The 25,287-nt window shown below is 38.6% G+C and overlaps 1 protein-coding gene across 6 annotated transcripts in view; it reads left to right on the top strand.

The window, feature by feature from the left end:
• The window catches only part of LOC128660495 (uncharacterized), a 422,478-nt gene that overhangs the window by 8,998 nt on the left and 388,193 nt on the right, over window positions 1-25,287 (top strand). For 5 of the 6 annotated variants that reach the window (XM_053714388.1, XM_053714387.1, XM_053714386.1 and 2 more), the window contains 3 exons: window positions 5,746-5,826; window positions 15,676-15,756; window positions 23,286-23,310. In XM_053714388.1, coding sequence (XP_053570363.1) covers window positions 5,746-5,826; window positions 15,676-15,756; window positions 23,286-23,310 — 187 coding nt within the window. Of the gene's footprint in view, window positions 1-5,745; window positions 5,827-15,675; window positions 15,757-23,285; window positions 23,311-25,287 lie in introns of those variants that run through there. The other variant, XM_053714389.1, reaches the window with a different exon arrangement.

Here is a 25,287-nt window from a genome sequence, read left to right as displayed (position 1 = left end):
TGGTAATGAAGGTGATTCCCTTTTGCTTATTTATTGATTCCATGTTTTATGTAGTGTTGAAAGCACCCATAATCGCCCCGGGTCCCTGTCTGATGAATGCGTATACAGTAAATCCCCCAAGATGTCACGCGCCCCCCACTAGTTTGGAAATTGTGATATTTGGACGTCAGTCTATGAAAAACTACAAAACTAACAAAAACATATAATAAACTTGTAAAAACAACCATTAAACAGTGAACTGTAAGAACAAAATAATAATTCAGTGCAAGGAAAAAGGTAAAGAAGGAGGAATGCTAAACAACAGCATCTCCCTCTCATGTGAATGTACTTCCCAACCACCCCACAGAACACACAACATTTCACAAAACCAGCTTGTTTAGGCATAATGTTTAACTCTTCACCTCCCCACAGAAGTAAATTGCATATTCATTTTTTAGAAAATTTGAAATTAAATACAATCTCACCCATCAGTGTTCCGCTTCATGTCTCTTGGACGGTAGAAATCATGGCATTTTTGTTAACAGATTCATTTCTGTCCTTTTTTCGTTTGCCAGAGCTCACCAGCTGCCACCGATTTCTTCCCTGAAGTGAGCTCTGATCTGATTGCTCCCCGAGATCTTTGCTCCCCTGGGGTTCAAAGTCTGGGGGAGTGTTGAAGGTTATGTTTAGTCCCTTAGAAAGAGTCTCTAGGTCGTGTGGTTCTTTATAGGTAAAGGACTTGCCGTCAAATGAAACTACCAAGCTAAAGGGGTACCCCCAGCGATATTTAATCTTCTTGTCCCTGAGCACTCTAGTTATAAAAGCAATGTCTCTTCTCCTCTGCAGCGTGTTGGGGCTCAGGTCCAGGTAGATTTGTAGATTGTGATCCATGTATAATATGTCTCTTAGTTGGCGGGCAGCAGCCCACACCTCCTCTTTATCTTTGTATCGTAGGAACCTCAGTATCACGTCCCGCGGGGGGGCCTTGTCTGGTGGGGGAGGTCTAAGGGCCCTATGGACCCTATCTAATTCCACATTTGGGGCTTGCTGGTCTTTCTTCAGATGACGAAACAGATCTTGGACATAAGTTTCCAACTCAGCGTTAGTGATTTTCTCTGGTATACCGCGGATCCTTAGATTATTTCTGCGGTTTCTATTGTCCATATCGTCTAGTCTGTCCTGTAGTGCGGACAATTTAGCTTCATGTATGTTAGCTTGTGTTGTAATTGAGTCGGTCAGGGTATTCAGTGTCTCCTGTGTCTCCTCTATATCTTCCAGCCTAAGCCCAATCTCAGAGACCTCTTTTCTTATAGTTGTAAGCTCCGTTTTAATTAAATTCTTTAAGGAATCAAAGTCTGTTTTTTAAGGGAGATTGGCAATATCAGATTTTAGCTGGTTCATGAGCTCCACTGGGGCCACTTGCTGTTGAGTGTTATCTGTAGGAGTCTGTGTGTTGCTCCCTGTGTCTCTTTGCTCCGTATTAGTCGTGTCATTGGTGCAGAAAAAGTTGCTCACAGACACAGGCAGCGTTGCTTGTTTATTAGCTTTATCCATTTTTGGGCCCTTTCTTGATGCCATTCTCCTTTCTCCCTTTTTCTGTCACTCTTAGAAGTACACTGATCCCCTTCACCAGTATGGATGTAGGTGATGCACAATATCTCCCTTGTTCTTGTACAAACTAACCGCTCTGCAGTTCAGTATACCAGAGTAATGATGATATAAGACTGTGGATATTTGTTTATTTTCCCTCCCTTGTATCTAAGCCTTTCATGTGGGGATCGTGGATATCATGCCTGGTTTTTAAGTCACTTGTTTCTAATTTGCGCTATTGCTGTGCCCCCGTTGTGGTGTCAGGAAGTTCTTTTATATGTCATCCAGCCGCATATTTAGAATAACGGGCCTACGCCACGTGGGATTATGGCTCAGGTCGCGGCATGCTTAGTGATGTTTACCCGTTTAGGTTATGTGCGGCAGTGTCAGCCGAATTGTCCATTTGTAGCCTACAGGGCTATTTGACAGTGCGCCCTGTGCTGGATATGTTTCCACCTCTGCCGCTCCATTCACCCACACAGGGACCGGGAGGGCTGTTTATAATATTTGGCAAGATGGCGCCGGTCCCCGTGAGTGTATGAGCGCAGCTATATAAAGTGTTGATTACAGACCTGCGGTCACGGCATAGCTCCCCTCAGGGTCCCACGAACGCAGGGTATCTTTAGATGTGGATTGAGGCCGTCTGCAGCATCGGTGGCCGGTATCAATATGAGGGAAATGAGTTATCCAGACCGGAGCTCTATCTCAGTGCGGCCATGTTCCGGCACGGCCAGGCTCCGCCCCATAAAGGATATTTTTTTTAACAGTATGCAGAGACATACACCTCCTGTTAGCCTAATATTAAAAAGGCCAACATGGAAAAATATTTGTCACTGCTTTTTTAAACTGCATAATATCAATATCTTGTACAGGTTCTTTAAGAAAGAAAACAAATGGCAAACTACTCACATTTGCTGTACACTGTACACTCACAAAGCTGTACTGTAAATGCAGGGGGCAAAAACTGATTTCAGTTAAGCAGCCACAAGGAACAGTGACTGCTGTGAATCATTGCAAATTGAACTGGCGGTGTGTCTGTATATAATATTTACACACAAAAGTTTGGGGGAGACTTACTTTAACAGTCACCTGTCAGGGTTTACAGCCACATATCAGTAAATTCCAAGGACGCCAATATTAAGCAGAAAAGGGGAGGTGCAAAATTTTATTGTGACTTTTCTGGGTACTAACGTGAGATTTTGGGATTGCCATGAAATGTCACAATAAATTGTATGTGAATTTGAAGACCAGTGAGTGATTTTTTCCCCCCCTTTCATTGTTACTGCTGAGGTGTGTGTATATGTACAGGGAGTGCAGAATTATTAGGCAAATTAGTATTTTGACCACATCATCCTCTTTATGCATGTTGTCTTACTCCAAGCTGTATAGGCTTGAAAGCCTACTACCAATTAAGCATATTAGGTGATGTGCATCTCTGTAATGAGAAGGGGTGTGCTCTAATGACATCAACACCCTATATCAGGTGTGCATAATTATTAGGCAACTTCCTTTCCTTTGGCAAAATGGGTCAAAAGAAGGACTTGACAGGCTCAGAAAAGTAAAAAATAGTGAGATATCTTGCAGAGGGATGCAGCACTCTTAAAATTGCAAAGCTTCTGAAGCGTGATCATCGAACAATCAAGCGTTTCATTCAAAATAGTCAACAGGGTCACAAGAAGCGTGTGGAAAAACCAAGGCGCAAAATAACTGCCCATGAACTGAGAAAAGTCAAGCGTGCAGCTGCCAAGATGCCACTTGCCACCAGTTTGGCCATATTTCAGAGCTGCAACATCACTGGAGTGCCCAAAAGCACAAGGTGTGCAATACTCAGAGACATGGCCAAGGTAAGAAAGGCTGAAAGACGACCACCACTGAACAAGACATACAAGCTGAAACGTCAAGACTGGGCCAAGAAATATCTCAAGACTGATTTTTCTAAGGTTTTATGGACTGATGAAATGAGAGTGAGTCTTGATGGGCCAGATGGATGGGCCCGTGGCTGGATTGGTAAAGGGCAGAGAGCTCCAGTCCGACTCAGACGCCAGCAAGGTGGAGGTGGAGTACTGGTTTGGGCTGGTATCATCAAAGATGAGCTTGTGGGACCTTTTCGGGTTGAGGATGGAGTCAAGCTCAACTCCCAGTCCTACTGCTAGTTTCTGGAAGACACCTTCTTCAAGCAGTGGTACAGGAAGAAGTCTGCATCCTTCAAGAAAAACATGATTTTCATGCAGGACAATGCTCCATCACACGCGTCCAAGTACTCCACAGCGTGGCTGGCAAGAAAGGGTATAAAAGAAGAAAATCTAATGACATGGCCTCCTTGTTCACCTGATCTGAACCCCATTGAGAACCTGTGGTCCATCATCAAATGTGAGATTTACAAGGAGGGAAAACAGTACACCTCTCTGAACAGTGTCTGGGAGGCTGTGGTTGCTGCTGCACGCAATGTTGATGGTGAACAGATCAAAACACTGACAGAATCCATGGATGACAGGCTTTTGAGTGTCCTTGCAAAGAAAGGTGGCTATATTGGTCACTGATTTGTTTTTGTTTTGTTTTTGAATGTCAGAAATGTATATTTGTGAATGTTGAGATGTTATATTGGTTTCACTGGTAAAAATAATTGAAATGGGTATATATTTGTTTTTTGTTAAGTTGCCTAATAATTATGCACAGTAATAGTCACCTGCACACACAGATATCCCCCTAAAATAGCTATAACTAAAAACAAACTAAAAACTACTTCCAAAACTATTCAGCTTTGATATTAATTAGTTTTTTGGGTTCATTGAGAACATGGTTGTTGTTCAATAATAAAATTAATCCTCAAAAATACAACTTGCCTAATAATTCTGCACTCCCTGTATGTGTGTGTATATATATATATATATATATATATATATATATATATATATATATATATATATATATATATACATACACACACACACAGGGCCCTTGGTTTAAACCGGTTCAATTTTCATAGGTTCAGAATAACAACCTTTTTTATTTTTCAAGTCATGTGACTGCTATTAAAAAGCAGTGCACTAATTAAAATAGCCAGTAGGTGGAACTGTCCGCTTGTGTTGCAGCAAAGTTATGCAAGCTTATCATACTGAAATTAATCTGTGTACACAGAACAGACCTTAGCTATAAAGCAGCTTTTAAAGCAACAAGATCTAACAGCCACTTCCCTATTATCTTCCTGTCCAGCTGCTTGATGTGAGGGTGCCTAACTGCTTAATCAGTCCAGATTGAAATGCGTAGAATAGGTGCATACCCAATATTATCTAGCATGCTAACAATGCAGAGAACTGTTTGCAGAAAAATGCAAGTAAAAAAAAAAATGTTTTTTTTTCAGTAAACTTAGTTTGATGATATAGTCTGTTGTTGATTATTTAATTGTTTAGCATTTAAAGTCTTCATTTCAAAGCTTTAAAAATAATGTATTAGGTGTTACTTATATACATTTTTAGAGGGGCCTGGAACCTAACTCTCTCACTTCCCATTGACTTACATTATAAACTGGGTTTCAATTTACAACTGTTTAAATTTGCAACCATTCCTTCTGGAACCTAACCCCGGGCTACGTGTATGTGTGTGTGTGTATATCTATCTATCTATCTATCTATCTATTATAATTTATTGTGTTTTATGTGTCCTCATGGATGCATTGGCAGTTCCCATATAGAGCAAAAGTTTATTTTAGATTTTTCATCAGATGAGCACCTAAACTATGTAACACATTGTTTTTGATGAATTGAATGTTGGTTTGAGTATGTTTTCCCATTTTTTAATGGATTTGTAATGCATGGTAAATACAGCAGGGTTATCTTTGAGAAGTCAGCAGGGTGCATTTCCAAATTTATAGAGTTAAATTACATGAAAAGAGGGCAGATTAATATGGGCCATTTAATGCGATTTGAAACCAGGCTCATATATTTTTGTGCTGTACCACAAGGATTCTTTTTTGCTAAAGTACTTAGGCACTCAGTAATGTAATTTTATTTCCAGCTGGCATAAACACAAAATAAGTGTTTTTTAATCTTGCAAAGTCAGACAGCAGGTTGATATTGGAAATGTTTCTTAGTAACATTAGAACATTAGCTTTTTGATTTAACCAATTTTTTGATGATCTTATTAAGTATATATTTTACTAATGACTCTGTTTTCCAGAATGTTTCAAAACCTCATTTCCAACAAAAATACAAAATGAGTGAGAAAATGCCTCCTGATAGAGAGAGAGATATCTATCAGGTAAGTGTTTTTTTTCCCCTGTGGCTGCCTTGAAATAATAACTGAATGATACTTGTATATTAATTATGTTATTAATTTAAATATGTAATCAATACTATGATGTGTGTCTGTATATGTGTGTATGTGTATATGTGTGTGTGTATATATATATATATATATATATATATATATATATATATATATATATATATATATATATATATATATATATATATATATATATATATATATATATATATATATATATATATATATGTGTTACTGGTAAAGCCAAAATTCCGGGTAATCCTAGGATTACCCAATGGCTGTGGGTAAAGCCCAAAATAAGATCATACTTTGGCCTTACCCGGGTAATCCTAGGATTACCCAAACACTTCTGGATAAAGCTAATAAAGTCATACATTTGGCTTTACCTGGGTAATGCTAGGAAAACACACCAACAATAAATTAAACATTTTTATTTTGGATTACACAAACACTTATATACAATGTTTTTGTTACAACAACAGGAAAGTATTAGTATTTCATACTAGTGGATAAGCCTGCCCAGAGGGCAGTCTAATTATTTTTTAAACTAAAAAAGCTAACATTACAGGAAATAAAAAAAATCAAATAACCAAATTTAACAAAATTAAACCTAATCCCTATGAAAATAAAAAAAACAAAACAAAATAAAAACACCCTCCTATAAAAATATACATATAAGTCCCACCTAACATTAAACCCCCCCAACCCCCAAAATAAACCTAACACTAAAATAACCTAATCTACCCATTGCCCTGAAAAGGGCATTTGTTTGGGCATTGCCCTTAAAAGGGCATTTAGCTCTTTTACTGCCCATCCCTAATCCATTCTCTTTTACAAAAAATATACAAAGTCCCACCTAACATTAAACTCCCCCACCCCCCTATTCAAATCAGCCAATATAATTTCACTTGCTCTCATGCTAGTGGCTAATTTAAACAGCCAATAGGATTTGAGTAGCTTTCATCCTATTGGCTGATTTGAATTGGAAGACTCAAATCAGCCAATAGGAATTCAAGGGATGCCATCTTTGATCGCGTACCTTGAATTCACTATTCAGTGTATGGCGGAGATCGTAAGAAGAGGATCCTCCACGTTCCATGGCTCCGCGGTCGCCGGTCTTCAGTCTTTAGCACCGCTCCGCGCAGGATGTTCCTGGAAGAAGAAGAGGTTGCACTTGGAAGAAAACTTCACCGCCTGGAACAGGACCTTCTCCGCCGGATTTCAGGAACCGTGAGTACCAACCTGGGGGTTAGACTTAGGATTTTTTAAGGGTGTTTTTTGGGGGGATTTGTTTTATTTAGATTAGGGATGGGCAGAAAAAGAGCTAAATGCCCTTTTCAGGGCAATGAGTAGTTTAGTTTTTTTTAGTGTTAGGTTCTTTTATTTTGGGGGGTGGGGGGGTTAATGCTAGGTGGAACTTTGTATATTTTTTGTAAAGAGCTGATTATCTTGGGGCAATGCCCTGCAAAAAGCCCTTTTATGGGCTACTGGTAGTTTATTATTAGATTAGGGGGTGTTTTTTATTTTGGGGTGGTCTTTTTATTTGAATAGGGATTAGGTTTAATTTTGTTAAATTTGGTAAATTTATTTTTTTATTTTCTGTAATGTTAGCTTTTTTTATTTTTTGTAACTTTACAATGTATTAGTTTATTTAATGAGATGTTAGGTTAGGGGGTGTTAGGTTAGTGTACTGTACTTAGTCATTTAAATAGTTATTTGCGTTGTGGGTTTTTGCGGTTTAAAGGGTTAATAAGTTAAATAGGTTTATTGCAATATAAGGGTTTTGCGGTTTAGGGGTTAATAGGGTAAATAGGTTTATTGCGATGTAGGGATTTTGTGGTTTAGGGGTTAATAGAGTAAAAAGGGTTTATTGCGATAATAGGCATTTTGTGGTTTGGGAGTTAATACTTCGTGTAGGATTTTTTTTTTGGTTATATTTTGTGCGGGCGGTGTTTTTTAATACTTGATGCAGGCGTTTTTTGTTTTTTTAAATACTTTAATGTGGGTGATTAGGTGTTGCTTTTGTAATGCTCCGTTTGCCTTCACTGCATCCACCGGTATCCAGTTTGCGCTGCATCCCGGGGGATTCCGAAAATGGCAGGGTGGGGAAATAATCCACCTTTGGTGGATTCTTTCACCACACTGCCATTTTCGGAATTCAACAGGATGCAGCTTTGCTGCATCCAGTTGAATTATTTTGTCCTCGAGCTGCATATATTCCATTCAGGATGCTTGTGCAAGTGCCGACGGCGGCAGACATTACATACGCAATTATAGATATGGATTTTTCATATGTTTTTGTACCTTGTTTTGTTACAACAGGAAATTAAACATTTTTACAACGACATGAAACATTTTTCAAAATTAAACATTTTTATTTTTCATATGTTTTCTACCATGTTTTCTCCTATTAAGTGTGGTCAGTCCACGGGTCATCATTACTTCTGGGATATTATCTCCTCCCCTACAGGAAGTGCAAGAGGATTCACCCAGCAGAGCTGCTATATAGCTCCTCCCCTCTACGTCACCTCCAGTCATTCTCTTGCACCCAACGAATAGATAGGATGTGTGAGAGGACTGTGGTGATTTTAATTAGTTTATTACCTTCAATCAAAAGTTTGTTATTTTATAAATAGCACCGGAGTGTGTTATTCATTCTCTGGTAGAATTTGAAGAAGAATCTACCTGAGTTTTTTCTATGATTTTAGCCGGAGTAGTTAAGATCATATTGCTGTTTCTCGGCCATCTGAGGAGAGGTAAACTTCAGATCAGGGGACAGCGGGCAGATTAATCTGCAAAGAGGTATGTAGCAGTTTATTATTTTCTGACATGGAATTGATGAGAAAATCCTGCCATACCGTTATAATGTAAACTCAGCCTTAAATACAGTGGATGTATCTGGTATCAGGCTGTCATGTATGTATACTTTACACTTCAGTATTCTGGGGAATGGTACTTCACTGGATTTATACTGTATGCATAGACTTAACCTAATTTGCAGGGACTTGCAATAGGTTTTTAAATAACAATTAATTTATTGAGGTTAAACGTTTTTTGCTGGCATGTAAAATCGTTTATTTCTCTGAGGTACTGGGTGAAAAAATGTTTTGGGCACTGTTTTTTCCACTTGGCAATAGTTTTGTTTAAATTTAAACAGTTTACTGATATCTCTCACTGTTATGTGTGAGGGGGAGGGGCCATTTTTGGCGCCTTTACTACGCATCAAAAAACTCAGTCAGAGGTTCATTTTCTTCCTGCATGATCCGGTTCATCTCTACAGAACTCGGGGATCTTCAAAGCTTGTTTTGAGGGAGGTAATCATTCACAGCAGAGCTGTGAAGATTGTAGTTGACTGTGATAAAAAACGTTTATTTGTGTATTTTTTCTGCTGTCAGGGTTAGTTATCCTTTGCTAATGGGAACAATCCTTTGCTAAAATTGTATATTTCTTACAAAGATTTGATGCTATAATTTATTTATTTCAACTGTCATAATTTTTTCTGTGCTTCTTATAGGCACAGTTCGTTTTCATATTATTGTAAATTACTTGAAAAGCATTTCCAAGTTGCTAGTTAATTGCTAGTGTGTTAAACATGTCTGATTCAGAGGAAGATACATGTGCTATATGTGCTAATGCCAAAGTGGAGCCCAATAGAAATTTATGTACTAACTGTATTGATGCTACTTTAAATAAAAGTCAATCTGTACAAATTGAACATATTTCACCAAACAACGAGGGGAGAGTTATGCCGACTAACTCGCCTCACGTGTCAGTACCTGCATCTCCCGCTCGGGAGGTGCGTGATATTGTAGCGCCGAGTACATCTGGGCGGCCATTACAAATCACATTACAGGATATGGCTACTGTTATGACTGAAGTTTTGGCTAAACTACCAGAACTGAGAGGTAAGCGTGATCACTCTGGGGTGAGAACAGAGTGCGCTGATAATATTAGGGCCATGTCAGACACTGCGTCACAGGTCGCAGAACATGAGGACGGAGAACTTCATTCTGTGGGTGACGGTTCTGATCCAAACAGACTGGATTCAGATATTTCAAATTTTAAATTTAAGCTGGAAAACCTCCGTGTATTACTAGGGGAGGTATTAGCGGCTCTGAATGATTGTAACACAGTTGCAATACCAGAGAAAATGTGTAGGTTGGATAGATATTTTGCGGTACCGGCGAGTACTGATGTTTTTCCTATACCTAAGAGACTTACTGAAATTGTTACTAAGGAGTGGGATAGACCCGGTGTGCCGTTCTCACCCCCTCCGATATTTAGAAAAATGTTTCCAATAGACGCCACCACACGGGACTTATGGCAAACGGTCCCTAAGGTGGAGGGAGCAGTTTCTACTTTAGCTAAGCGTACCACTATCCCGGTGGAGGATAGCTGTGCTTTTTCAGATCCAATGGATAAAAAATTAGAGGGTTACCTTAAGAAAATGTTTGTTCAACAAGGTTTTATATTGCAACCTCTTGCATGTATTGCGCCTGTCACGGCTGCAGCAGCATTTTGGTTTGAGTCTCTGGAAGAGACACTTGAATCATCTACACTAGATGAGATTACACACAAACTTAAAGGGACAGTCAACACTTACTTTAACATGTTTTTATATTGAAAATAACAAAACGGAGGTCCGCCTACACTATACCCCTCCTGCCTTGCCGCCTTGCTTCTGTCCTAATCAGCGGCGCTAACTACTCTAATACCCGGTAAATATGGATGCCGGACTCCCCCCACCATTACGTAGCTGCCTTCTTCTTCAACTGATAAGCAAATCAGAATCCAGGCATCGGACAGAAATTGCAAGCGCGTGCAATTTCAGTCCGAGGACTGGATTCTGATTTGCTTATCAGTTGAAGAAGAAGGCAGCTACGTAATGGTGGGGGGAGTCTGGCATCCATATTTACCGGGTATTAGAGTAGTTAGCGCCGCTGATTAGGACAGAAGCAAGGCGGCAAGGCAGGAGGGGTATAGTGTAGGCGGACCTCCGTTTTGTTATTTTCAATATAAAAACATGTTAAAGTAAGTGTTGACTGTCCCTTTAAAGCCCTTAAGTTAGCTAACTCATTTATTTCAGATGCCGTAGTACATTTAACTAAACTTACGGCTAAGAATTCCGGATTCGCCATTCAGGCACGCAGAGCACTGTGGCTAAAATCCTGGTCAGCTGATGTTACTTCTAAATCTAAATTGCTTAATATACCTTTCAAAGGGCAGACCTTATTCGGGCCCGGGTTGAAAGAGATTATCGCTGACATTACAGGAGGTAAAGGCCATGCCCTGCCTCAGGACAAAGCCAAAGCTAAGGCTAGACAGTCTAATTTTCGTTCCTTTCGTAATTTCAAAGCAGGAGCAGCATCAACTTCCTCTGCACCAAAACAGGAAGGAGCTGTTGCTCGCTACAGACAAGGCTGGAAACCTAACCAGTCCTGGAACAAGGGCAAGCAGGCCAGGAAACCTGCTGCTGCCCCTAAGACAGCATGAATCGAGGGCCCCCGATCCGGGACCGGATCTAGTGGGGGGCAGACTTTCTCTCTTCGCCCAGGCTTGGGCAAGAGATGTTCAGGATCCCTGGGCGTTAGAGATCATATCTCAGGGATACCTTCTGGACTTCAAATCCTTTCCCCCAAGAGGGAGATTTCATCTGTCAAGGTTGTCAACAAACCAAACAAAGAAGGAAGCGTTTCTACGCTGCGTACAAGATCTTTTATTAATGGGAGTGATCCATCCAGTTCCGCGGTCGGAACAAGGACAAGGGTTTTACTCAAATCTGTTTGTAGTTCCCAAGAAAGAGGGAACTTTCAGGCCAATCTTGGATTTAAAGATCCTAAACAAATTCCTAAGAGTTCCATCGTTCAAGATGGAAACTATTCGAACAATTTTGCCCATGATCCAAGAGGGTCAGTACATGACCACAGTGGATTTAAAGGATGCTTACCTTCACATACCGATTCACAGAAATCATTACCGGTATCTAAGGTTTGCCTTTCTAGACAGGCATTACCAGTTTGTAGCTCTTCCATTCGGATTGGCTACGGCTCCAAGAATCTTAACAAAGGTTCTGGGTACTCTTCTGGCGGTACTAAGACCGCGAGGAATTTCGGTAGCTCCGTACCTAGACGACATTCTGATACAAGCTTCAAGCTTTCAAACTGCCAAGTCTCATACAGAGTTAGTACTGGCATTTCTAAGGTCGCATGGATGGAAGGTGAACGAAAAGAAGAGTTCTCTCTTTCCACTCACAAGAGTTCCCTTCTTGGGGACTCTTATAGATTCTGTAGAAATGAAGATTTACCTGACAGAAGACAGGTTAACAAAGCTTCAGAATGCATGCCGTGTCCTTCATTCCATTCAACACCCGTCAGTAGCTCAATGCATGGAGGTGATCGGATTAATGGTAGCGGCAATGGACATAGTCCCCTTTGCACGCCTACATCTCAGACCGCTGCAATTGTGCATGCTAAGTCAGTGGAATGGGGATTACTCAGATTTGTCCCCCACTCTGAATCTGAATCAAGAGACCAGAAATTCTCTTCTATGGTGGCTTTATCGGCCACATCTGTCCAGGGGGATGCCATTCAGCAGGCCAGACTGGACAATTGTAACAACAGACGCCAGCCTACTAGGTTGGGGCGCTGTCTGGAATTCTCTGAAGGCTCAGGGACTATGGAATCAGGAGGAGAGTCTCCTTCCAATAAACATTCTGGAATTGAGAGCAGTTCTCAATGCCCTTCTGGCTTGGCCCCAGTTAACAACTCGGGGGTTCATCAGGTTTCAGTCGGACAACATCACGACTGTAGCTTACATCAACCATCAGGGAGGGACAAGAAGCTCCCTAGCAATGATGGAAGTATCAAAGATAATTCGCTGGGCAGAGTCTCACTCTTGCCACCTGTCTGCAATCCACATCCCGGGAGTGGAGAACTGGGAGGCGGATTTCTTAAGTCGTCAGACTTTTCATCCGGGGGAGTGGGAACTTCATCCGGAGGTCTTTGCCCAAATACTTCGACGTTGGGGCAAACCAGAGATAGATCTCATGGCGTCTCGTCAGAACGCCAAGCTTCCTCGCTACGGGTCCAGATCCAGGGATCCGGGAGCGGTTCTGATAGATGCTCTGACAGCACCTTGGACCTTCAAGATGGCTTATGTGTTTCCACCCTTCCCGATGCTTCCTCGATTGATTGCCAGAATCAAACAGGAGAGAGCATCAGTGATTCTAATAGCACCTGCATGGCCACGCAGGACTTGGTATGCAGATCTAGTGGACATGTCATCCTGTCCGCCTTGGTCTCTACCTCTGAAACAGGACCTTCTGATCCAGGGTCCATTCAAGCATCAAAATCTAACTTCTCTGAAGCTGACTGCTTGGAAATTGAACGTTTGATTTTATCAAAACGTGGGTTTTCTGAGCCAGTTATTGATACCTTAATACAGGCTAGGAAGCCTGTTATCAGAAGGATTTACCATAAAATATGGCGTAAATACTTATATTGGTGCGAATCCAAGAGTTACTCATGGAGTAAGGTTAGGATTCCAAGGATATTGTCTTTTCTACAAGAAGGTTTAGAAAAGGGTTTATCCGCTAGTTCCTTAAAGGGACAGATTTCAGCTCTGTCCATTCTTTTTCACAAACGTCTGTCAGAAGTTCCGGACGTTCAAGCTTTCTGTCAGGCTTTAGCTAGAATCAAGCCTGTGTTTAAAACTGTTGCTCCGCCATGGAGTTTGAACTTAGTTCTTAATGTTTTACAGGGTGTTCCGTTTGAACCCCTTCATTCCATTGATATCAAGTTGTTATCTTGGAAAGTTCTGTTTTTAATGGCTATTTCCTCAGCTCGAAGAGTCTCTGAGTTATCTGCCTTACATTGTGATTCTCCTTATCTGATTTTTCATTCAGACAAGGTAGTTCTGCGTACTAAACCTGGGTTCCTACCTAAGGTGGTCACTAACAGGAATATCAATCAAGAGATTGTTGTTCCATCTTTGTGTCCTAATCCTTCCTCGAAGAAGGAACGTCTGCTACACAATCTAGATGTAGTCCGTGCCCTGAAATTTTATCTACAGGCAACTAAGGATTTTCGTCAAACGTCTTCCCTGTTTGTCGTTTATTCTGGCCAGAGGAGAGGTCAAAAAGCTTCGGCTACCTCTCTCTCTTTTTGGCTTCGTAGCATAATACGATTAGCCTATGAGACTGCTGGACAGCAGCCTCCTGAAAGAATTACAGCTCATTCTACTAGAGCTGTGGCTTCCACTTGGGCCTTTAAGAATGAGGCTTCTGTTGAACAGATTTGCAAGGCTGCAACTTGGTCTTCTCTTCATACTTTTTCCAAATTTTACAAATTTGACACTTTTGCTTCTTCGGAGGCTGTTTTTGGGAGAAAGGTTCTTCAGGCAGTGGTTCCCTCCGTATAAAGAGCCTGCCTGTCCCTCCCGTCATCCGTGTACTTTTGCTTTGGTATTGGTATCCCAGAAGTAATGATGACCCGTGGACTGACCACACTTAACAGGAGAAAACAAAATTTATGCTTACCTGATAAATTCATTTCTCCTGTAGTGTGGTCAGTCCACGGCCCGCCCTGTTTTTTATGGCAGGCTAAAAATTTTTTGGATTATACTCCAGTCACCACTACACCCTTGGGCTTCTCCTTTCTCGTTGGTCCTTTGGTCGAATGACTGGAGGTGACGTAGAGGGGAGGAGCTATATAGCAGCTCTGCTGGGTGAATCCTCTTGCACTTCCTGTAGGGGAGGAGATAATATCCCAGAAGTAATGATGACCCGTGGACTGACCACACTACAGGAGAAATGAATTTATCAGGTAAGCATAAATTTTGTTTTTTTACAACCGGAAATTAAGCATTTTTGTGTTCTTGGACAGACCAGACTGTCTGTCGCACACGTATTCTGTCCAAGAAACTTCAAAAGCATGTTGTGGGGGGTGGGACACATGGTTAGGATCCAGAAGAGGTTGCGGCACTCAAGACTCTGATTAGAAATTAACTCTCTGGAGCGTATATGCCCTCAGCCGTTAATGCATGATCTTATCTGATTGGTTGTGCATCCAGTGACCTCACAGAGACACGGACCAATCAGATCATGCATTAACGGCTGAGGGCAGATACGCTTCAGAGAGTTCTGTTCTAATCGGAGCCTCAGGTGCCGCAAATGCCTCTAGGAACCTAACCATGGGTCCCACCCCCCACAATGTGCTTTTAAAGTTTCTTGGACAGAATGCGTGTGCAACAGACAGTCCGGTCTGTCCAAGAACACAGTAAAACAAAAATGTTTAATTTCCTGTTGTAAAAAAACATTGTAGAAAACATATGAAAAATTAAAATGTTTAATTTTTAAAATATATATGCTTCATGAATAAAAATGTTTAATTTCTTGTTGTTGTTGTAACAAAACATGGTACAAAACGTATGAAAATCCATATATGAAATGGAAAAATGTTTCATTTCTTGTTGTTGTAACAAAAAACATTGTACAACAAAAGGGTTTCTGTAATCCAAAATAAAAATGTTTAATGTTGGTGTGTTTTCCTAGCATTACCCGGTTAAAGCCAAATGTATGATTTTATTAGCTTTATCCAGAAGTGTTTGGGTAATCCTAAGATATATGTATATACACTATATGTATATATTTGTATATATCTGAAGTAGCAGATCTGCACTTGCTGGACGTTTTAGGGGATCAAACCGTCCCCTTCATCAGACCAAAAAAAATAAATATATATGTATGTATGTATGTTGCGGGTAAGGTCAGATATTGGGTAATTCTAGGATATTTTATATTTTACTAATGACTCTGTCTTCCAGAATGTTTCAAAACCTCAATTCCATCAAAAATACAAAATGAGTGAGAAAATGCCTCCTGATAGAGAGGGAGATATCTCCCAGGTAAGTGATTTTTTTTTTTTTTCCTTGACTGCCTAGCAACAATAACTGAATACTTGTATATTAATTACCTTATTAATTTAAATATGTAATCAACACTAAGTGTGTGTATGTGTATATATATATATATATATATATATTATTATTATTATTATTATTATTATTATTATTATTTATTATATTTTTTTTTTTAAATTAATCTCAGATATTGGGTAATTCTAGGATTACCCAGGTAAAACTGACGTTACCCAGCGGCTGTGGGTAAAGCCTGATGTAAGATCATACGTCAGGCTTTACCCGGATAATCCTAGGATTATCCAAACGCTTCTGGATAAAGCTAATCACAGCACTATTTTCGTCCTTTGAAGACGATAGTTCTTGCAAATCACTGCATCAAACATATGTACAATGCACTGCCTCCGCCTGGGTTCACTTGAGGTGAATGCCAGAGGATTGGGGGGGGCGCCCTACTTCAACACCTGGGGCGCCCCCCTTCAACCCCCCCAGGCAGAGGCAAAAAAAATAGTGTAGATGGGCTTTATCCAAAAAGCATTTGTATGATCTTACATCAGGCTTTACCCACAGCCACTGGAGTAATGTCTGTTTTTTACCCGGGTAATCTTAAGATTACGCGGATATCTCACTTTACCTGTAACATATATATTATATATCATTTATTTATTCTTATATTTTTCTTTTTTGCGTTATTGCATCTTATTGTTAAACTAATGCCCATGTGATTGGGCTGATGGTTCTACAAAATTAATACAATTGTTTTGATTTGCTATAAAGTAAGGCAAAATAATTCCCCATTTTGTGAAAACGTGTGTGCACGCTAGAAATATAAAGAGTGAATAGATCGCTTCAGCTGGAGGATGCTCTAAAACAGGGATGACTATACATTGCATATGGACTGGATTTTTTTTTTTTTTTTTTTTTTAACGTAGAGCGTTTGTGAGCACAATTTAAAGATACTACTTATTGAAAGAAAGAAAAAAACGAAATACCTTAGGTATATGTAAATATTCCTTAAAAAGAACAGTGATTTAACCAGTCATATGTAATTGTTCTTTCACAAGCACCAGTCTAGTTAGGCATTGTTGTATTTGTGACCCTGCATCTTTATTGGTACACACGTGCTGCTACAAGATAATATTGCTGTTATAAGATCAAAGTGCAGACAAATCCTCTGTGGTTTAAATAATTGTGCAGTATTACCACATGGTTTTTAGGGTGGACAGGCCTTCAGAGCTTCTTTATAAAGTTAAGGTGAACATTTTTTTGTTTTGTTTTTTTGTTGTTTTTTTTTTAACCTTTTTACAAAAACTGATCACCTCTCTTAGGAAATGATCTTTGGTTGTGGAAGATTTCTGTATATACAAGTATTGCACAGAGAGAGGTTACAATTGTACTCTTGTATTTGTTACCTATGTATTGTAGATGAACTAGTAGAAGTTAACTGTAGATGGTTGGTTATAGAAGACCATCATTCTTTAGTTTCTTTTAGAGAAGGTTGCCACATCATGTTTGTACTTCACAAATCTGAGAGATGATATAAAATGGGAATACTAATCATCAGGATGCTTTTTCTTACTGAGCAAGATTGTGAAGGGCAAGGGGATTTCTGCTAAGATGATTTTTTTCCACCCCGTTGCAGACTTGTATAATGCACAGCTAATGGTTGTACAGGTTTAGCCATTCCAAACTGGGCTCCTGACGATCTTGAAGTTTAGCTCTGAATGTTCAAGTGTTTGCCTTTTCAGATTTACTTTATTAGCCTTTTTGACTGTTAAATTGTATTTGAGCTTGTACACAATAACAAGAGTCTCAACATTTTTGTCTTTACCCACACACTTGATTTTGAGATGTTTTATTTTCATAACATTCATTGTTAAAATTATTTGATAGTAAACTACTTCATGCAGTTTTCTATACAAATTATTTAAAAATGCTGTTTACACTATTTTTGTCTATTTAAACATTTTTTTTAGTTTGGTTTAACAACTGTTAATGCTGATTTTTTTTTTTCCCCCAGTGAACTAACTAGAAGAGGCATTGTAACCATATTCCAGCTATAGTTTGACCAAACTGCAGAAACAAACTATTGCTAGTTGAAACTGCAGATTGTTTTGTTTCCTTACCACTTTAGGTTTTTAAAAAAAACTGCAAATATATAAAAACAATGTGAAATAATCACTCCTTTTTAATGCAGCTTCTTTAGTATAGATCCCACAGTTTGTACTTTTGTATTGTTCTGCCTAATCTGAGACATCTCCCTCCCCCTTCGTGTGTGGGCTATACTTTATTTTTATGTGTGAGCCACCACAATCGGCAAACTAACTTAGCGAGGGTTTTACTGACTCCCGCATTGCATGCCAGCTGCTTGGATAAAGTGTCTCCAATAGAATGCCCAAAGTGTGCATCTGCTTACTTGTTCGTTTTCATTATGAATTTAAAAATTGTAGAGAACTTCTTCTTTTCTGGAGTAGTGAGAGTGAATCTATGAGCCAATTGTCAAGATGCCATTCAGAGCCTGTAATATCAGTTTTAGGCTGATGCAAATACACATGCACAGGCTGTCTGACCATTAAACCTCTTCAATGTCTGCGGATTGGACTCTGTCTAGAGCCCTTGGGGCTATAAAGAATAGTCTATCCGAGAGTAAGATATATGGGGATCTGAATAAAATGTAAATCTCTGCCCGAAGAATGGAGAGCATGCTACACGTTCTATTTGGCCATTAACTATTGAAAGTAAAAGGAGGGAGAACAAGTAGGTCTATTTATTTGAACACATGTAGATAGCCTTTTATATAAGTCTCATGCTAGATTAAAATCCCCTCCTATAATGAAATCCTTCTGCTGTAAAATGGAGACTTAATAGAGGAGCTTCTTGAGAAACATTTTGTTTGCTGTTAGGTGCAAATACTACGGTGAAAAGTTGATTAAAGGGACACTATACCCAAAACTTTTCTTTCATGATTCAGATAGAGAATCCAATTTTAAACAACATTCCAATTTACTTCTATCATCTAATTCAGGAGTCGACAAATCTGTTTAAAATGTAGGAGCCAGTAAGAATATTTAGGAGCCGCACATATTTTTAGGAGCCAGACAGTGGTATTGGTGAATATATCTATGAAGAATAACCCAAAAAGTTAGGAGCCAGGGGTAAAATTCTAGGAGCCAGTGGCTACCTGGCTCCTGGGTTTGTCGAGCCCTGATCCAATTTGCTTCATTCTTTAGATATCCTTTGTTGAAGAAATAACAATGCACATGGGTGAGCCAATCACACAAGGCATCTATGTGCAGCCACCAATCGGCAACTACTGACCCTATCTAGATATGATTTTCAGCAAAGGATATCAAGAGAATGAAGCAAATTAGATAATAGAAGTAAATTAGAAAGCTGTTTAAAATTGCATGCTCTTTCTAAACCATGAAAGAAAAAAACTGGGTTTCATGTCCCTTTAAGTTTGCAAATCAATGATATATCTAACTTGTGGGTCATGTTCTACATATGTAATAGTCGTCAAATGATATCCTATTGCTTACAAATATGGCAACCCCTCTGGATTTAGTAGGGGAGGAAGTTTCTATATTAGTAGGGGAGGAAGTTTCTATACCTGTTGGAAAATGTTTGGAAAAAACATACTCTCTGCTGAGGCATCCGGTGCGTCTCCTGCACAAAGGCCACATTAGCTCTCCGGGTCGGACTGACAATCCATGAGGCCACCGGGTAAAAAAAAAAAAAAAAAGAGTTTAGGGCCCCCTTCACCCTGCCAACAATTGTGCTTTACCCAACCATGTCTCCACACACACCTCCTTTTTTTTTATTACAGAAATTATATTTCAATATGATTTTAATATTTGTTTCATTAAATTATTTGTAAAATGCCTAAATGACACAACAATTTAAAAATAGGTTATCTACTAAGATAAATATGTAAAATCTGGCTGCTAGTGCTTAGCTTCAGTTAAAGGTGGAATGCATACTATATGGTGAGTCCCACCAAGTAGCTGCCACTCCCTGCCATCAGCATTTTAAGTAGCATATCTTAACAATGCCTGTGCAGCGCTAATTGATAGATTTGTATAAGCAGCACTGTGGCAGGTTAGCAGTGGCGGTGGCAAGCACTAATTCTGTTGTGACTGAGTCTTGACAATCCAGACATGGAGCCCAGCCAAGGCCCTGACTGTAGACCTAAGAGCACATTCCGTGGTAGCAGCTGCTCAGTGAGCTGAGCCGCGGGCTAAATTCTAGTCCTCCTCCTGAGTGACTTAATTGAATGCATACACAGTCCATATAGATGGAGGCCAGTCAGACAGCATCCTAAGTAGTACTGCAAAGCATTAATTAAAGGCAGTGGGTAACTGTGGTTAGCGTGGTCGCTGTAAGCCACCAGTGCAGTAACTGTTCATCACAAAATTGGACCACCTGGACCCCTGCTCTGTATTGTGAGAGGTCTGAATCTGTTGGGCTGCAGCATGCTCCTCCTCTAGACTGTGGGTGCTCAGTTGGAGAAAGATTGCCCGATGGGTCAGTCCTCCCCTGCCCATAGATTATTTAACAATATACTTTTTATTATATATATAAAAATATTTTTTTAAGGAAAGTTTAAACCCCTAATATTGGGAGTGACAAATTGTATACCAGCCATTATATGCTGAGAGAAAAATAAATACACATCTACCTCTCCTCTTGGATTCATCTTGCATAACAAGTATTGGGTTACAATCGGCAGACTTCTACCACTTTAAAATTAAGGCTGAGAAACTTACTGAGCCGAATGGCACAAAACCTGCTGGCCTTTGTCAGAAAGTAACCCAAAGCACACATCAAGGTTGACCAAAAAAAGGAAAATCAAAGTTTTGGAATGGAGCTGTACACAGGAGATCCACTCACAGTTTGAAGGAGCTTTTTCGCAAAAAAAAAATGGGGGACCAAATTCTAAAGTCTAGATGTGCAAAGTTAATAAAGAGTTATTCACAAAGATTTGCTGCTACATAGAAGAATTTTCAAATTCCAACAGGATAATGACCCAAAGCACACATCCAAGGCAATCGCTTCAGAAAAGGAATCGGTTTTGGAATGGTCCAGTCAGTCAGAGTCCAGGCCTCAATCCTATTAAAAACATGTGGAATGACCTATAGAGCTGAACACAGGAGATCCACTCGCAGTTTGAAGTAGGTTTTTTTTTTTTTTTTTAAAAAGAGTGGGACAAAATTCCATAGTCTAGATGCGCAAAGTTAATATAGACTTTGTCACAAAGATTTGCGACTATAATAAATGCAAAAGGTGATTCACAAAGCACATTTTTAATTTTTTTTTTAAAATGCTCCTAATAATGAACTGTTTCTTCTGTAGATTTGTGTTTCTTGGATGATCACATTACAGATGGAACAATTCTGACAATTACATTGTTGTTATTTTCATCTTTAGATTTCAAAAGCCTGCAATTTCATTAAGGGTGTGTAGACTTTTATATCCATGAAAAGGGGAAAATTTTTAATATTGATTTTAAATTTATTTTAATACTTAATTTGCTTGTTAATCCCATCTATGTACGGTACTACAATTCAATACTTAAAGGGACACTGTACCCAAAATTTTTCTTTTGTAATTCAGAAAGAGCATGCAATTTTAAGCAACTTTCTCATTTACTCCTATTATCAATTTTTCTTCATTCTCTTGCTATCATTATTTGAAAAAGAAGGCATCTAAGCTTTTTTTTGTTTCAGTACTCTGGACAGCAGTTTTTTATTGGTGGATGAACTTAGCCACCAATCAGCAAGGACAACCCAGGTTGTTCACCAAAAATGGCCCGGCATCTAAACTTACATTCTTGCATTTCAAATAAAGATACCATGAGAATGAAGAAAATTTGATAATAGGAGTAAATTAGAAAGTTGCTTAAAATTTCATGCTCAATCTGAATCACGAAAGAAAATTTTTGGGTACAGTGTCCCTTTAATTTCCCTTAGTTCAGGCCTCTCTGAACATAGTAGTGAACTTACCCATCCCAGTTTTTGTATACAGTGCTGTACAGTTCTTTGTTTCCTTTAAGTTACAACTGTAACATGTCTGTATAAACTGATCAATGTTACTGGTTCTTTATGTATTCTTTATTTCTTTTCCTGTTATCCAATATGTGAAATCTGAATAATTTGTATCAATTTAAAAAAATAATAATTCAAATGCATGTTAGCATTATTATATAAACTTCTTCTTTTGTTTTAAGCTTTAAACAATTTGCAATATTAAAAACACCATAGGTTTTTAATATTGCTGCCTTTAAAACAACAGTATTGTTGCCTTGAAAACCACTTAATTCGTCTATGTCACAGTAATTGGCATTTGACCATTTTAATATATTAAATAGACGAAAATAAAGCTAGCTTTTTTCTAGCCAGATCCAGAGACCATGTATGCAAGACAAAATATTCAATATAAAGAATGCAACTGTGGGTAGCTGCAGCATAAAACACACTACCCAAACAGTTATTTACTTAGTGTTTATTTACTTTGAGATTGTAGTATATAATGTTTAATAATGCATAGCAAAAAAAACCTTTATAGTGTACTTGCACTATTTACATTGCCTCCTGTAATGTAACTTTGAAAGTTGTGAATTTTGAGAATTGGAAATGCACACTGCAGAGTTTACAAGCCTAACCCTGCCACATATCTGTCCCTAAATGGGCAAAGTATATATCATGTGATAAGATACTGCAAAACAACACACAATTTGCACAAATGACAGTGTAAAGCAGTGTGTTCTCTAAATAAGGTAAGTGTCGGGGTAGGGGAATTTATTGCAGCAATGTTTTCATGCCCGTCTGAAATGTTCATTTATTGTAAGACAGCAGATATGTCTTGTAATAACAAGAATTTGTTTTATGTCCCTTTAGCTCAGCATAGCTTCTCAAAACAAGTGGTCAACATTATGATCACTTACAAAAGTTTTTAAAACCACAAGAAAAAAGAGCCATACCGTTGATATGTAGATCACCTTTCATAATAATCCTCTCTTCAAATTGCTATAGAACTCTGACCTGTGCCAAAAACAAAAATATGCTTTCAAAATTATTTTTTATTACTGTGGAGAAGTTGCTTTAGTTAGATATGATTTATATCGCCATCTTCTGTCAAAATCATAGTATTGCTTTTTACGATTAGTTACTTCTTCACAGTGTTTAGAAAAGCGTATTTTTAATTAATTTATTATTTCAGACTCCTTTTTTTCCCCCCCAATGCTCAGGCGTGCATCTTCCATAAAGTTTACAGACTTCGTTTGGATTTGTCATTGTTTATTTTCATTCAAATGCAACATGTTCCAGATGAAGCTGAAGATTTCTTCTACATTATATTCAATAGTATAAAGACTGCAACATTTCCATTGTGCTATTGGATAAAGTTGGACTTTGTTCAATCTATACTAGTAATAATTATATTCATTTGTTCTTTTACTTAATATTAATAAATTCTTTTGTTTTTATTTTTTTGGAATGACTTACATCTGCACATTAAAGAATACCAGAAAATCTAAGAGGCAAGGTGAGTGGATACATTCTTTTACTTTTCAAATTTATCTTCATAGTTGCCACGGCGGCTAATCTTTTATTTCAGGTGTTTTTTTTTTTTTTCCCTAGCCTGCTTTTCCCAGGAACTTGTTAATCTGCATTACTTGTTTGGGGAAGAATACAGTCACATAAATTAATCTACCATTCTGTTTAGCTGCCAGGCGTAAAAAACAACTTTTCTAATCGTCCATAAGTGAGATAACTTTGTCGTTTGCAGAAGCTGGATTTGTGGCATATTTTGTCTGCCACCTGTCAACTATTATGTCCCAAACATGCTTTGCACCATTGTTTCTTTTCCCCTCTAAATTGTTTTTAGAGAACAAAGAAAATTGACACATAAGCTAAGATATAGCAAAACAATAAATGCAGTACCTACATACTTAAAATGGCAACAATTGCTAATCTTATTTCTTGCTTTACCTGATAGACTATAATTATTGATATACAGAAAGAAAATAGAAGCATTGAAAATGGATTTCCTAGATACCATTCTGGGGATACACTTTAAGTTTGTCACAAATATGCAGACATCATCATGAAGCAATTGCTGTATTATGGCCTTTATTCTCACGTTTCCAGTGACATAAAGAACATTATTTGTCTTACCATTTTTTTGTTGTGTTCTGTAGTTAATATGGTATAAGAAATTTTGAAGTTGGCAAAGTCTTAAATGGGGAAAAAATGCACTTTGAACTCCCCCCCCCCCCCCCCCCCAGTATTTTAAGACTTATTTTTTTTTCTTCCCCATTTTAAATCTTTTTATTCTTAATTTAACACACATTTCTGTATCTGATGTTAAATATAATGAGTTTTTAAAATGGGAATAAGTGAATAAAGAGCTGTGCATTTATTTGTTTGCAGTAGAAGCTCATTTAGAAAATTAGACAGCTGTACCTTTTTGTTTCTGTCCTTTTTTAACACTTTTTTGGACAAAGACTTTACTGATGTGAATGTTGTTACATGTTGCTCCCTCTTGGCCGGTCAGAAAATTCCTTTGATTTTTTTTGGTCTTTCCTTATTTGGTTCTGGCATCTAAGTAATTGACTGTTTCCAAATATTTTAAATTGTTTTATTTTATTTTTGTGTGCCATTTTGGGGGTTGTGCTTTTCTAGATTCCTCCAAGGCACTCTTCCACTACTTTTCTCAATATATCTCTGGTGTAAACGCCACAGTGGATGTCAGTGGTACAAGGATCTTGATAGGAATACTGATTGCTGCATATAAGATTCTTTAATGAAGGAGTTTTCCTTAATCTATGCCATAATTCCAAGGCTACGATGGTAGGACCACACATTAATGGATGGACAACCAGTGGTCTCATGCTTATGACTCCTGAATTATAGTTTTATATAAATTACTCTATCTGAATACATCCTGTAAACTCTCCTGCTACATTGTGCAAGTATTTTTTCCTCTCAATATTAAAAAAATCCTCGTTTATTATGGAGAATAACTGTCAGTCCAGTTGCTGCCAGAGGTATAAATAATTCTTAATACATGCTTATTCAAATATATATATATATATATATATATATATATATATATATATATATATATATATATATATATTTTGGGTCTCCATTCATACCTTGCATTTCAGCTGAGAAGGGAACCAACATGAAAATATACTGCTCATACCAATCGGGAAGCTGAAACTTGCGAACATTCTCTTTTTTACTTTTGCGAGGAACATGTCTCCTGTAATGTCAGGTAACACATAGAGGCCCATTTATCAAGCTCCATATGGAACTTGTGGGCCCGTGTTTCTGGAGAGTCTTCAGACTCGCCAGAAACAGCAGCTATGAAGCAGCAGTCTAAAGACTGCTGCTCCATAACCCTGTCCGCCTGCTCTGAGCAGGCGGACAGGAATTGCCACAATTCAACCCGATCGAGTACAATCGGGTTGATTGACACCTCCCTGCTGGCGGCCCATTGGCCGCGAGTCTGCAG

This window comes from Bombina bombina, chromosome 5, assembly GCF_027579735.1.
Source record: "Bombina bombina isolate aBomBom1 chromosome 5, aBomBom1.pri, whole genome shotgun sequence".
Lineage (NCBI taxonomy): Eukaryota > Metazoa > Chordata > Amphibia > Anura > Bombinatoridae > Bombina > Bombina bombina.
This window is presented reverse-complemented; position numbering and strand designations above follow the sequence as displayed.